Source organism: Pteropus medius, unplaced genomic scaffold (assembly GCF_902729225.1).
Source record: "Pteropus medius unplaced genomic scaffold, Ma_sr-lr_union100, whole genome shotgun sequence".
Classification (NCBI taxonomy): domain Eukaryota; kingdom Metazoa; phylum Chordata; class Mammalia; order Chiroptera; family Pteropodidae; genus Pteropus; species Pteropus medius.
Window position 1 is genome coordinate 11852513 of NW_024340692.1, and position 14953 is coordinate 11867465.

Sequence of the window (14953 nt, forward strand, 5' to 3'; positions counted from 1 at the left end):
AAGAAAGTCTTTTGGAGCTTGGCTGAAACAAAGAGTTCTTAGGTATGATACCAAAAGCACAATCCAAAAAAGAAATACTGAAAAACTGAACTTCATCAAATTAAATTTTTTGCTCTGCAAAAGACATTGTTAAAAGATGAAAAGATGAGCTGCAGACTGGGAGAAGATATTTGCATATCACATAGTTGATAAAGGACTTATATCCAAAATTACAAAGAACTCTCAAAACAATAATAAAAAAAATAAACAACCCAATTAAAACTGGTCAAATGATTTGAATGCACACTTCACAAAAGAAGATGGCCAATAGGCATATGAAAATATGCTTATCATCACTAGATATTGGGAAATGCAATTTAAAACCAAATGAGATACTTCCACGCTTTTAGAATAACTTAAAAAAAGAAAACAACAAAGTCAATATCAAGTGCTGGCAAGGATGTGGAATAATTGGAACTCTCATGCTTTGTTGACAGGAATGCCAAAATGGTATAGACCTATGGAAACGTTTGATGGTGCCTTATCAGGTTACCATATGACCCAGCAATCCAACTCCTAGATTTTTACCCAAGTGAAATGAAAATCTATGTTCCCACAAAAACTTATACACAAATGTTTACAGCAATTTCATTTGTATTGCCAAAAATAAGAAACAAAAGTCCCTAAACTGGGGAATGAATAAACAAAATGTGGTACATACATACAGTGGAATACCACTCAACCAAAAAAAGTAATGAACTATTGATACATATGACAATATGGATGAATCTCAAATGCATTATGCTAAGTGAAAGAAGCCAGACAAAAAGAGTATCTAATGGATGAACCCATTTATGACTCTGGAAAAGTTAAAACTATATGACAGAGAATAGTGTGTGCCTGAGCTTAAAAGTTAGAGGAGGTTTTTTTTCTTTGTTGGTTGGTTTGGCAAGTGATAGAACTGTTCTGGATCTTGATTTTGGTGGTGGTTATATGACTACGCATTTGTCAAAATTCATGGATGTTTTTACAAAAAAATAAATTTTACTGATTTAAAATTAATTATTTTAAATTTAATTACTTAAATTATTTCTGCATTTGAATCTTTAATGCAGAAATAATTTAAGATATTAAATTAAGTACAATGAAGATATACTTATCAGTGCTTACTAAAACCTACCACCTACCCTAAGAACTGGAACATTACAAATGATATATATCTACTGCCTCCGCCAAAGGTAATCAACATCCTAAATATTGTATTTAGCATTCTCTTGCTTATTTTTTAGCTTTATCATATATACATGTATGCTTAAGCAACATATTGTTTATTAAAAGGACACTGTACTTATGTCATCCTCTGTGCTTGATTTTTTGTTTTTCCCTCAACATTATGCTGATAAAATTCCTAGATGCAGTTGCATGCTTTTGTAATTAATTTATTTGCATGCTGTATAATACTCTATTCTACGAATACAAGGTATGCATTCTCTTGTTGATGGGCTTTGGGTTATTTTGTTATTTTGTTTTTTGTTTTGCAATGACTAGCAGTTCTGCTAAGAGCATCATTTTTAAAATTTTAAAATAGAAATTTACACAGAAAGGGTAATAAGGAACTATATTGATCTAATTTGTATATCTTTTTTCTCCTCTCTTTTTAATGAAGAGTGCAGGTCTAGGCATGCACAAGAACAATTAGAGAAGTGAGGTCATCAGTTTGGTCACCCTGATAGCCATGGCTCCCTTTGGGCACTGGATGCTGTAGCCTGATTATTCTCATGTGCTTTTTAAAAGATACTTACACTTTAAAAATTATATTTTAATTATACAAGTAATATCTCTTGTAGATTTCTTTTAATATGCAAGTAAATGCATACTTCTTATTTAAAAAAACCTAGTAAACATGCTAAATAGATTTTCCTTTTTATCCTCATCCCAGGTCTCTTCCCCTCTCCAAACTGATCTTTAGATCTGTTAGTTGTTTTCTTTTTCTTTCTTTCTTTCTCAGGTAACCTTTATAAAAAATCTTTGAAATTAAAACTCTTTAATGAGGGAGACATATGCTTGAACAGCCAGTAATCACATTACCTCTCAAAGAAAAACTTCATCCTAAAAACCACATCCTCATCTTTGGCTTCAGGTAGGGACCATCAACTGTTCCTTTTTCTCAGGCCCCTCCCTTTGTTCGTTCTTACCTGCTGTCTGTTGAAGCTGCATTCCTAGGCTGAAAATTAGCAGTAGGAGGAACATATTCTGTACCGGATCTGAACGAGAAAATTGAAAGTCTCAGGGCCTTCTGAAATGTTGCTGGGTCTCAGAATTTGGTGATTTGCTCGCTCCTGCAAACAGGGAAATGACTCATAAACAAATCTTTGGGTGAGGCGGTGGACTATGGTAGAGTGGAGCTGGGAAGAAAAGTTATATAGATTGATTGTCTAGAAGAAAGGGAAGATAGGGTGAGAGGAAGCAAGACATTCTTTACCCATATAAATTAGAAGCTCTTCTTCCTTTACTAACGGCCTCTTCTGATTATGAACCGGTCCTCTGAATCATTCACGCTGGTGGTTAGGTGTGTCTCTTTATCTTTTCCACGAAGCCCCCCATAGTTTCAGTAGTAGACCGCTGAAAACCAATCTTGTTTGTCAAACGAATAACCCACACTACCCCTTTCAGCTGGACCAGAACTCTGGGCGTCAGATACTCATAATGCTTAGTAGAACAGAGCTAGATTCTCAATAAATACTTAATAAGTTGACTGCGCAGGTAAAGTAGTGAAGCTCTTTTGAGTGCTGTGACGAAGTTTGCTCAATATCTGAACTACCTGTTACCAAAAGGTTTAGACAGGGAAAGCAGAGAAATGGCTTTGTTGAGTGGGTGCCCAACCTTAGTCCTGCTCCACCTCCTATGGTCCTACATTTGTTCACTGTTTTTTTCCCACCCAAGAACTTCTCATGGTTAAAGGCAAAAGTACAGGATACATGGCTGTCAGCTATTATGTATTCCAAGAGGCTTTCAAAATTGTATTACATCTAAGCCAGGTCAAAGAAGAGCTGCTCTGAATATAATGGAAAGCGAGTGGAGGATATGGATGAGAATGACATAATCTCATTTACACTTTTAAAAGAAGACTCAGCTTTGGTGTAGACAATAGACTATTGTTGGGAAAGAGAGTGGGTTGGGCTAGATTAGAAGCAGGATGATCAGTGAGAAATGTTTTTGCAGAGATGATGATAGTTTGGATCAGAGTAATAGGGCTAGTGGAGGTAAGAAGTGGGCTGTTCAAGGCTTTTCATATTTTTTTTCTTTGTCCTTTAAATTTATTAAATTTTTATGGGCTCTCAATTCTGTTCCATTAGTCTGTGCGTCTGTTTTTCTGCCAATACCATGCCGTTTTGATTATTGTTGCTTTGTAATATAATTTGAAGTCAGGCAGTGTGATACCTCTGGCTTTGTTCTTTTTTCTCAGGATTGTGTTGCCTATTTGGGGTCTTTTGTGATTCCATACAAATCTGATGATTTTTTGTTCTATTTCTTCAAAAGCTGCCATTGGTATTTTGATGGAGATTGCATTAAATCTATTTATTGTTTGGGTAATAGAGTCAATAATTTTTGACAAAGGAGCCAAAAATATACAATAGAGAAAAGAAAGCCTCTTTGATAAATGGTACTGGGAAAATTGGAAAGCCACATGCAGAACAATGGAACTAGACTGCTATCTGTCACCATATGCCAAAATTAACTCAAGATGGATCAAAGATCTAAATATAAGACCTGAAACAATAAATTGCATAGAAGAAAACATACATACTAAACTCATAGACCTTTGATTTAGATAGGATTTTATGAACTTGACCTCAAAGGCAAGGCAAGTAAAAGCAAAAATAAATAAATGGAACTATATCAAACTAAAAAGGTTCTGCACAACAAAAGAAACTATCAACAAAACAAAGAGGCAATCAACTGAATGGGAGATGATATTTCAAACAAAGTCTCTGATAATGAGCTAATATCCAAAATATATAAAGAATTCATGCAACTCAACAACAACAAAAAACAATCCAATAAAAAAATGGGCAGAGGACCTGACCAGACAATTCTCCCAAGAAGACATACAAATAGCCAACAGACATATGAAAAGATGCTCAACTTCACTAGCTATTAGGGAAATGCAAAATCACAATGAGATACCACCTCACACTTATTTGAATGACTTTCATCAATAAGATAAGTATTAACAAGGATTGGAGAGGCTGTGGGGAAAAAGGAATCCTCATACACTGCTAGTGAGAATGTAAATTGGTAAAGCTGCTATGGAAAACAGTATGGAGGTTCCTCAAAAAACTAAGAATAGAATTACCATATGACTCAGCAATCCTTCTTCTGGGTTTCTACCTAAAAGTTTTGAAAACATTTGTCTGTAAAGATATATGCACCCCAATGTTCATTGCAGCATCATTCACGATGGTCAAGACATGGAAACAACCAAAGTGCTCTTTGATAGATAACTGGATAAAGAAGATGTGGTACATATGAACAATGGAATATTATTCAGCCATAAGAAAAGATGAAACCCTGCCATTTTTGACAACATAGATAGATCTTGAGATAATCATGCTAAGTGAAATAAGTCAGACAGAAAAAGTTGAAAACCATATGATTTCACTTACATGTGGGATACAAAACTGAAAGTAACAAATGGACAAGACAAAAACCTATAGACACATACAACAGTTTAGTGGTCACCAGAAGGAAAGGGGGGAAATGGGGTGGTAGATAAGGGTAAAAGGGGTCAAATATATGGTGAGAGAAGGAAATTTGACTTTGGGTGGTGAACACACAATGTAATATACAAATGACTGTATTATTGAACTGTACACTTGAAACCTGTATAATTTTATTAAACAATGTCACCCCAATAAACTTAATTTAAAAAGAAAAGGAAAAATCTAGGAAAATTTCTAGGTTTGGGGATTGTGTCATTAGGGCAATGCAGGTACTACTTATTAAAATAGAAAAGACTGAGAGAGAAGCAGATTAGGGAGCAGAAATCAAGGACTGTGTTTGGAATATGTCTGTTTGAGATGCCTATTAGACATCCAAGCGAAAATGTTTAGTAGGCAGTTAGGTAACAAGTGGTCTAGAGTTTGGGGGTAGAGATATGAAATTGGGAGTCATCGAAATATAGTATTACTTAAAGCCATGGGGCTGCATGACATCACCTAAAGAGCGAAAGAGAAGAGAAAGCGTCGAAGGACTGAGATGAGGGGCATTCCAACATTTATTGATTTTTGAGCGGGAGGCCACTAGCAAAGAGGATTGAGAGGAAAAGTAAAAAGGCAAATTAGCTAGGTCCTTTATTTTTCTGTATTCAAATGCTTTGACATCTGGGGTCTTGCTGACCATGGACGGATTGCCCTCCCAGGATTAAACAATTCCAATCCAGAGTTTACACCTCCAACCACCTTTAATGGACTCTCAACTCTGTGCCACTACCCACCTGCCTTTCATCACCCCAGACAGTAAGGGACAGCTCCTATGTCCCAGAGCCTGCTAAATTATTCAATCTAGCCAATTCTAAGCCTGCTCACCCACTTTGCCCATTCCTTCCTGTGCAAACCACAATAAAGGCTCCTGCCCAGATTTTCCCCTTCTCCCTCTGTCTCCTGTCTGACTCTGGCGCATCCCTGTATGGCCCCTGTGGTGTGACATGCTCTTTTCTTTTGGGATCTATGAGTATAAAAAAAATATTTTTTCAATGACAGTCATAGCTAAATAACAATAAAACCTAGAGTTTAAGACAAAGTGTTACAGAGGGAGTGGTCAGTGAGCCAAAAGCTCCTGAGAGTCAGACTTAGCAGTATGGAATTCATGGATAATCTGGTTAAGTCGGTATCAGTGGATTTGGTGATAATGAAAGCCTGTGTGGATTCAAAAGAAAATAAGAGGTAAAGATGTGGAAGACAACAGAATATAGGCAATTTTTTAGAGAAGAATGCTAAAAAAGGAGATGAGAAATGTGGCCATAGCTAGAAGAGAAGGCGAGGTCCACGGTGGGCTGTATCCTTGCTTTTATTTTAAGGAGGAAGATATTACAGCAGGTAACAACTGGGAACAGAATCGAGTGCTTTCTATCCAGAAATGCTCAAGGCACACCTTAGCTAGACCTGAAGATCCTCTTTCTTATCAAAAATGCAGATGTATCCAGAAAAGATATCTTAAGTGGCACCTGCAGGCCTAGTACTAGTCTAGCATTCTCATTTCTAGAGCACAAAAGGATAGCATATAATATCTAGCCTAGTACTAGTCTAGCATTCTCATTTCTAGAGCACAAAAGGATAGCATATAATAAGGACTTTCAGCTCACCCATCACTGGCATTAACTTCCCCTTCTTCCTTGCCCATCCAAAGGGACTTCCCTTGCACACTGCCCGCTTGAGTCAATTGAGAGACAGACAATGTTGTAAAGGTACTTTCCAACCAGCGGCCTTCTTTCTTCTGGAAATACTGTGCCCCATGCAATGGTTAAGAGCTCAAGCTCTAGAGCCAGAACATCTAAGTTCAAATCCTGGGTCTACAAATTATTAGCCTCTAAATCTTTGGTCAGTTTATGCAAACTCTTTATGCCCCATTTGCCTATAATGACAATAATAACACCTACTTCGAGCCAGAATCGTGGGTGTCATCTTAAACCTACTCAACTCTCATCTTGCAAATCCAGTCCATCCCCCAGTTCTGTTAATTCTACTTCTTGGATGATACTTCCTCTTTCCAAAATCCCACTGCCATTGCCTTAATTCAGCTTCTTGTCATTTCTCTTTATACCATAGCACAGTCTCCTCACTGCCATTTTTACCCTCTAGTTTTGCTTCCCTCTGCTCCATCTTCTGCTTGATGAGGTAGAGAACCTTGGCATCATCCTCAACTATTTTCTTCTCTCACCTGTATCTGATTCATTAACAAATCCTATAGTCCCTTCCTTTAAATATATATGGAATCTGACCACTTCTCACCACTTCCATATCAGCCTGAGCCATTACCATCTCTTATGCTGATTCCTGTAATAGCCAGATGACTGGACTCTTTGAGAATTCTAATCTCTCACATCCGATCTCATCTTATTTTTTTCTCTATCTCGATCTCTTCATGTGCTTAAAAAAATAATATCGCCTCTTAAATATCTCCTTAAGTAGCCTCACATTCTTACACATTCAACACAAATGGATAAGAATTTCAGAAGTGTCTTAAGCTGTTCCTTCTACTTCAATTGTATCTGCTACTCACTTCTAGTGTTAGCACTTAACTCATTCCTAGTATGTTAATTTGCTGCATTTCTGTCTTTCCTGCTAAAACGAGAGCTCTTTGTACTTTATTAGGTCCTCATAATGGACAAATGAGTAAGTGCTTGCTTGCACACTTGACAATTTAGCGTCATGCTCAGGAATCTGAGACTACTGGCTTCCAGTTGGCTCCTTTTCTCTACTGGAGAAACAGAAGCCTTATTTTGGTTGTTTATTTTAGCCCCAAATAAGAAAGAAATTTCCATTAGAGCCACTCATAATGGAATGGGCTATTAATAGGGTGGGGAGGTCATCATCCCTGGAATTGTTTAAGCAAACGGAATACTTAGAAGCCAGAGTTTCCACAAGAGGTGGAAGGCGATCCCTTTTTAACGCTAAGATTACGTATAAGGTTATCTCCCAAAAGAATGTTTCCACAGGTATCTCAAGCCCCTCACCAACCTCTCTCAAAATGTGACTCAATCTTGATAAGATCCCTGCCCTCTGGGTTCTTTAGGAGAACTCCATTTTCTGAAAGAGCAAGTTCTTGGAAACTTTAATGTTAGGGAAGTATGGACTCTTTATACTCAGGCAGGCAAGACCTGAGAGAGTTTATTTAGAGAACTTACAGAGTGCATTGCCAAAATTAATAACTCAATGCAGCATTTACAGAGTATCCACATGTAAGACACTCCTTCAGCTAAATGAGCATTGCCCTCTCCATGAGATGAAATTCAACTGTTCAAACAACCATGCTTCCCCTTTAGTCTTCCCTTTTAAAATTTATCTTTGTTTTGGACATAAATATCTTACTGTCTATGCCTGTATGGCCATTCATTTTTATCTTCATTATATAGTCCTTATGTACATGTTCATTTTTGCTAGTTTCCAGAACAGAGGATGCTCACTGTAGCTACCTTTTATCAGGCAAGGTGATCTTTAATGAATACTTTGGAATGTGAGTAGAAAAGTAGTTTTTTAATCAATGATCAGTAGAGCTGAATTTTTTAAGTTCTGGGTAATTCTTAATGAATTTCTGGGTAATTCTTAGCAATTCTGCCTATGAATACGATATAGTAGTTGTGGTCAAATCATGATCTGAAACAGCAGAATGGCATAGGATATAAGATTGGAGAACCTGTTTTGGAGGCTCCAGGAGGAGCCAAGAAAGGCCCTCTCAAGTCAAGAGATGCTCAGGCTTGAGAGTGAGAAGAAGCAAAAACTATTCTTTTTACATTTATGAAAAGTCCTGCTCAGATTGCTGCCCTGACTTTGCTCTCCCCCAGGCCACTAAGCAAGCTGGAGAAGACTCCAAGCTAAGCATCAGGAAACACTAATTCTAGTCCTTGCTCTATTCCTAATGCTTTGGGAACTCACTCTTCCCTGTCCACAAAAGAAGAAGTGAACTAGGTGATTTCCAAGGTCCCTTCCATGTACCGTGTATGCAACTATTGATCTTCGCAACCAGTCTCAACCATTTCGTTTCAACACAATAGGTAATATTCAAGTATATAACATCCCAAGATTTTTAATGAACCATGAACATTTTTATTTTCTTAAGATATTAAAGCATGATTCCACTTGTAACTACCACAACTGTTGCTGGCATGCTGGTAACAGTTGATCACTTAAACAGGACTTAAAGTAAATTAACATATATAAGATTTGCCTTATTTTTTTACTCCTCCTCTCTAAAAGGCATTTTAGAAGGTGAGTGAAAATGATATCATGGAGATAATAAGTGAAATATAAATTCCAACTTATAAATATGTGTATTTATATATGTGTATGTAAATATGAAGCCAAATTTTGATAATTTAAGCACTTTCTTGTTAGTAACACAAAACAATGCAGGGATTTGCATAACCTTTGTTGCCTAGGTTTTGTCAGAGCAAGTGGCCAGAAACGTGACGTTCTGCCGGCCATGTTCTCAGCTAGGGAGGAAAAGATACGGAGAAATCCTCAAGAGTCTATACATATCATCAAGGGGAAGAGTTCTACTTCTATGAACATCTTTTTTTCTTTTTCCTTTGTTTCTCTACACTGACCAAGAGATTAAGCTCCACAAGAGCAGCGATTTCTATCTGTTTTTGTTTCTTGCTATTTCTCAGCACCCTAAACAGCTCCTGATACATGATGGGTCCTCATTAATACTTGTTGAATGACCAAATACTGTTCCTAAGAGTCACAAGTGGCACTTCCGATGTGGTGCTTTGGGAGGGGTGGAAACTGGAAATCATCAAGTTCTCTAATATCTGAAGCTCGTGGCCAAACCGCAGGCAGTGAATAGAATGCTTGTGGGTCCTATGTGAAAAAATACTTTGTAAATGGAAAGCATTCTTCACATTCATTCTTATCATCACTTATGATGGTGACTGGTGATCTTTGCTCTAAAATTCCATGATTTCTTAACATGACCACTCCTTTCACTACCCATGAAGATCTCACTTGGTAAAAGGCTACCCAAACTTTAAGTCTCACTCAGAGCCACTTCCTTCATAAATCTTTCTTCTGAGCCTCCTAAACAAATGCTTCCTGAACTGTTGTACTTCTTGTCAATTTATATTTAGTACTTCTTGTCAATTTATATTTAATGGTTTATGTCCATCTTTCTCCTTAGTAGATGTTTAGACCTTATTCTGTTTACTTCTATATAAGAAGTACTAATAACAATTTATTCAATGATATTGGGAAGTTGTATCTTTCCAGAAAAATCAAGAAAACGTTTATAATTCTGAGACGTTTGTAAGCAGAAAACAAGGAAAACTTTCCAAAGCAAAATTTGCAAGAGGATCAAAAATCATTGTAGGTACTAGAAATTTCATTTTCTGACAATTCACCTATCTGCCAAAATCTATTTGTGAACTGATAGATGAAATGAAATGTATGGTGCTGCAATAACGTAGAGAGGTTTTCATTACTTCTTTCTTTTTTTTTTTCCAAAATATTTACTCTATATTTACTATGTGCCAAGCTCTGGTATGCAAAGATAAATATGACAGTCAGAACCAATGCTTACAAGAATTCTCTGATCGTAGAATAACCAAGGCATAGACATTTTATGGAAATATCTCAAGAAATCTAGCAAATAATTCCTTTTTGGAACAATAACCAGCACAAAAGATCGTGTTTGTATAACACTTTATTCTTTGCTGAACATTGTCAGTCTTATCTCATTTGACTCCTCCCTCTCCTTAAGTGTCTAGCACAGCCCTGGGTATCTACAACCTCAATAAATACCAAACTGAGTTGAAATATTTGAATTAATCACTGTTTTTGAAGCAAAGTGTCTAAGAGAGGAATGGTAATTAGCAATGTTTTAAAAATTTCCATTTGAATGACTTTGGGCAAGTAATGCAGTTTGCCTCAGGTCCTACCACTCCCTATTGTATTACATCCAGCTGGATTCATACGTTTTTATTACCTACGAGTCCCTACTGGACATTTGAGTCATAATAGCCATAGTGGCTCTGCTTTCAGAGGTGCATGAGTAACCTTTCAGTATAATTATTGCATCTCTAAACCATCTGCAGCATGGATAAACTACCTGTAGCCTTAAAATGTTATTCGAGTCAATTTGACTTTAGTTCAAATTTAACTTAAATTCACATTGCCTCTCAACTCTTTAGCCAATAAATATTTTACTCTCACTTTTTGCAAGTCTTTGAATTAGACTGGAGAATCAATAGAAGGATTCATCTAAGAAAGGGTCCCTGCCCTTAAAAACATTATAACACAGCCAGACAGTTAAAACTTGTACACAAAAAAAAATACTAATAAGCGATGTAAAAAGTTTTGCAAAAACCCTGGTCTATGGCCATGCCACCCTGAACAAGCCCCATCCCATCTGATCTCGGAAGCTAAGCAGGGTCGGGCCTGGTTAATACTTGGATGGGAGACCACTTAGGAACACTAGGTGGTGTAGGCATAAAAAAAATAAATAAAAAATAAGGGATTGTAAACTGACAAGGTCCTTGCAATTTGTGAGGTCAACTAAGGGTTGCCTCACCTAAAAAAATTTTTAAAAGTGCAGAAACCATGAAAGTTGACTGGAAGATGAGAGACTGACCGGATGGGTGGAATTTGAACTGAGTCTTAGAAGCACTGGTAGTATTCACAGAGTTGGAGCTACTCTTGTGGGCACTGCAGATGGCCCAGAAGCAAAGCCTCAGAGGTGCGAACACACAGGGCATATTAAGGGAGAAAATGAACAGCATAATTTGGCTGGAAATATAATTGAGAAGAGAATGTTGAGGGGTTAATGCCAGGTAGAGCTGCCAATAGAGGACAGTGATAGTCACTAAAAAACCAAGTGACAATAATACAGGAGTGTTTGAAAAACATTAACTCTGTTTTTTGTTTTTGTTTTGTTTGTTTTTTAGTATGAATAAAGGGAGAATGGAATTGAAAACCAACCACCCAAATAGGGGCTTATTGTATTCAACCTGCTATTTGATAAAGCCCTTGATATAGAGACAGAAAAAGGGAAGAAAGGGAAAGGAAGGAAAAATTGAATAAAACAATTGACAGAACCACTGACAAAACAATTGATAAGGGATCAGCCATTCAGGAAAGAAAGAGAAACAACAAGTTGACTTGCAATTTTGAGACCAGACTATCAAAACAATATTGCTATCGTGGGGGACGGGGCAGAAAATACAACAGCGAGAGCTGATGTTTAGAGGAAAGACAATGAGTTGGGTTTGAGTTGTGAAGTAATGCAAGGCCTTCAAGGAAAATGTAGGTGTAGAGTTTGGCACAAAATTCAGGGCTAGAGATAAGGATAAAGAAGTTATTCCCACTATGGAGATGGTGGTCGACAATGAGGAATAAATTAACTCTTTGAATGGGGAGAATTTAAAGAGATGAGAAAGGAAAGGTCTGAACTTTGAGGAATGCTCCAAAATTTGGAGAGTAAAATTTGGAAAGAAGAGGGCAGAGAAGAATTGGTCCCCCATAACAGTGTCTCTGACCCAAGGGAGGAAAATCCCAAAGAACAGAGGTAGTTGATAATAGAGAGGTCTGGAGAATAAGAACTGGGAATGGTCCCTAGGGGTGTTAGAGAGGATTAGAAGGCATTGAGGTGATTGGATTGGATAATCTTTCACATTCCTTTATCTATCCCGCAGTTCTGTGAGTTGATTTGAAAACTAGGGAAACACAAATAACCTAAAGGAGCCCTGCTGCAGCAGAGCAGGATGTGACAGAATAGGAGGCCAAGCTGCAGCCGTCTCATTATAGGGTAACCCAAGTATGCAGCAGTCGAGGCAAATGTTGTATTTGGACATTGCCATATGGAAAAAGTTAATACACAACAATCTATGTATCACTGTCCAATGCATTGTAAAGCAAGTCAACCCTAAAGCATGACCTGTAAGAGCATCTCTGAAGATACCTGCACCATCTTCTCAAATCAATCCCCTGTATATTACACAAACTCTACCTCCAGTGATTCACCTGCAGTTTCATCAAATCAATTAATTCAACAATTTAATAAGCACCCAAAGAGCACCTGTGTGTGTTGTGAGGTACTGTGCCAGGCACTAGGGATTCAGAGAACCTAAAAGGTGTGGCCCTTGCCTATGAGGAGCTCGAGTTTGATAGAAAGGCTCACAGACTAGAGAAACCCAGGGAAAAGACCCCTTGAGGTAGCAGACCAGGAAGATCCTGCTGATAGCAAGCGTTCAGGCAATGAAGGTGAATAAACCAGTTCAGAGTGGCAAGAGCAATATGATATATCTATTCATAGTATCTTAGGCTTGGGAGGGAGCTCGGAGAACACCTGGGTCTACTGGCATATGACTCCTGATACCATTGTGTGTTTACTGCTCACATCGAATATTCTTACTGTGCATTTTGTCAATTTATGTCTATCATTCCCTTCCACCAAACCATAGAATTCCAGGGTTAGAAGACCTTATTAATAGGCAATTTCGCTCAAGCCTCACCTCCCCATTTCAACCCTCTCTCACATGAATCCACTGTTATCTCTTTTCTACCATGTGCACCCAAGTGGGAAGCAATAAATAGCAATAGTTGCAATTTTCCTTCATTTTGCTAATCTTTCTCTTATCATTTTATATTTAAAAAATAAGCCTTTTAGTAGGCCCCAAGTCACACTTTTGTTAAATAATGATTGCCTACGGTATAAGTTAATGTAATTATACTTTTGATTCTTTTTAAAAACAGCTTACCTTAGAGCATAGCTTATAAACACTGGCTAGACTAGAATGTTGACTGTCTGCCAAAAGGATGATCACAAATAGATGTCATATGTAGGAAAAAAAAATTTTTAAGTTTCATTAACCCACCAAAAATTCTAAGCTGAAAGACAATCTCAAAAATAGTCCTTTTTTTTTTTTCAGTACACATTTACTTTGTGCAGAAAAAATATCTTACCTCATAAAACTGCCCAACAAGAATAATAAGCATAGGTACAGGCAAGAGAAATCTTACTATTTGGGGGACAGGAAGAAGTTAGCTTATTTGTGCCCCTGAGCACAATTTTTGAGGCAAAATTTCTCCTGCCTCCAATGATGTGGAAAGAAAATGTGCTCCTACTTACCCCACTGTGACAGCCTCCTCATGTTCTAAAATACCAACTCAGAGTACCAGAAAAATCTCAACCCACTCAGTACTTACATCAGGACGTGGCGCTGGTCCTCAGGCAAAGACACAAAAGGAAATAAAACAACAAAAAGTTGCTCTTTAAATCAGATTCCTTTATAGAAGCCAACAAAAACAAACAAGAAAACAAAACAAAAGTAAACTGAAACAAAAATCAAAAATACTCTGCTGCCTAGATCACTGCAACAACCAGTAGCTCCAAGCCAGGATTCCTTTTAGCTGGCAGAGGGATATACAAGGATGAATAACGAAAAGACATTGGAGTAAGTACATTAAGCAAGAGAAGAAAAGCTCAGGCTCCCTTGTAACGTGACAGTAATTAAAACCAGAGTTGTGACGGAAGCCCAGCCTGCTGAGACTTTCCTGGTTTTGCTTTCACATTTGCCTCTTAGAACGCAGCTGTTGAACTGTGGGCCAGGGCTTGTTTTTAGAAAGAAGGAGATCCAGGCTCATTTTCTGAAAGAAACTCAGATGAAAGGGAGGTTGTAAGCTACAGATTAAGTACTTTTCCTGCCCCACCTCCCCACCATGTCACTAAATAGGAAAGAAATAACTGGTGAGATGGTTTCTTATTGAGAAAAAAGTTACCAAAGACGCAAAGCTCAAATTTCAGTAAGGCCTAATTCCTCAAGTGGGTCTCTCAGGTGCAGGACTGGGTCAGGAAATGAGAGTGGAGGAGGTGGAGAGTGGGAGAGGTGGAATTGGTCCACCTTAACAACAAACGATAAAAGAGGGGGATTAGGGGTGAGAAGGAGGTTCTGGGGGCCTAGAGGGAACATATGCTGTCCTCTTCTCATCTCATTCATGGGGAGAAGAGGACGCTGGACACGTGTCCTTGAAGTTTGAGAGTGCCCTCACATAGAGATTACCACCTGCTTCTTGCCTGATGTCTCTGGAGGGGGAAGGTTCACTGGAGCATCCCCTGCCTGGGTGGGGGCTCTTTTCAGGGATGAAGAAAATGGGGGCACCCCTCATCCCAGGCCCTTGAGCCCTCAGTGACCACTGAAGACCTCAACAGTTACTGTGACTTCAGACGCCCCAGAAGGGAGGGAAATCAGAGGCACAAGAGT

General features: G+C 38.0%; 1 protein-coding gene and 1 pseudogene across 2 annotated transcripts in view; one reads left to right on the plus strand and one right to left on the minus strand.

The window, feature by feature from the left end:
- Positions 1–14217, minus strand: part of PDCD1LG2 (programmed cell death 1 ligand 2) — a 48131-nt gene extending 33914 nt beyond the window's left edge. The window contains exons 1-2 of one of the 2 annotated variants that reach the window (XM_039882532.1): positions 13899–14217; positions 2175–2243 (exon numbers count right to left, since the gene is read on the minus strand). In XM_039882532.1, the coding sequence (XP_039738466.1) occupies positions 2175–2229 (55 nt within the window). In that variant the 5' untranslated portion in view covers positions 2230–2243; positions 13899–14217. Of the gene's footprint in view, positions 1–2174; positions 2319–13898 lie in introns of both variants that reach the window. The other variant, XM_039882451.1, reaches the window with a different exon arrangement.
- On the plus strand, positions 11066–11184 carry LOC120592646 (uncharacterized; annotated as a pseudogene).
- Positions 14218–14953: the final 736 nt, after the last annotated feature.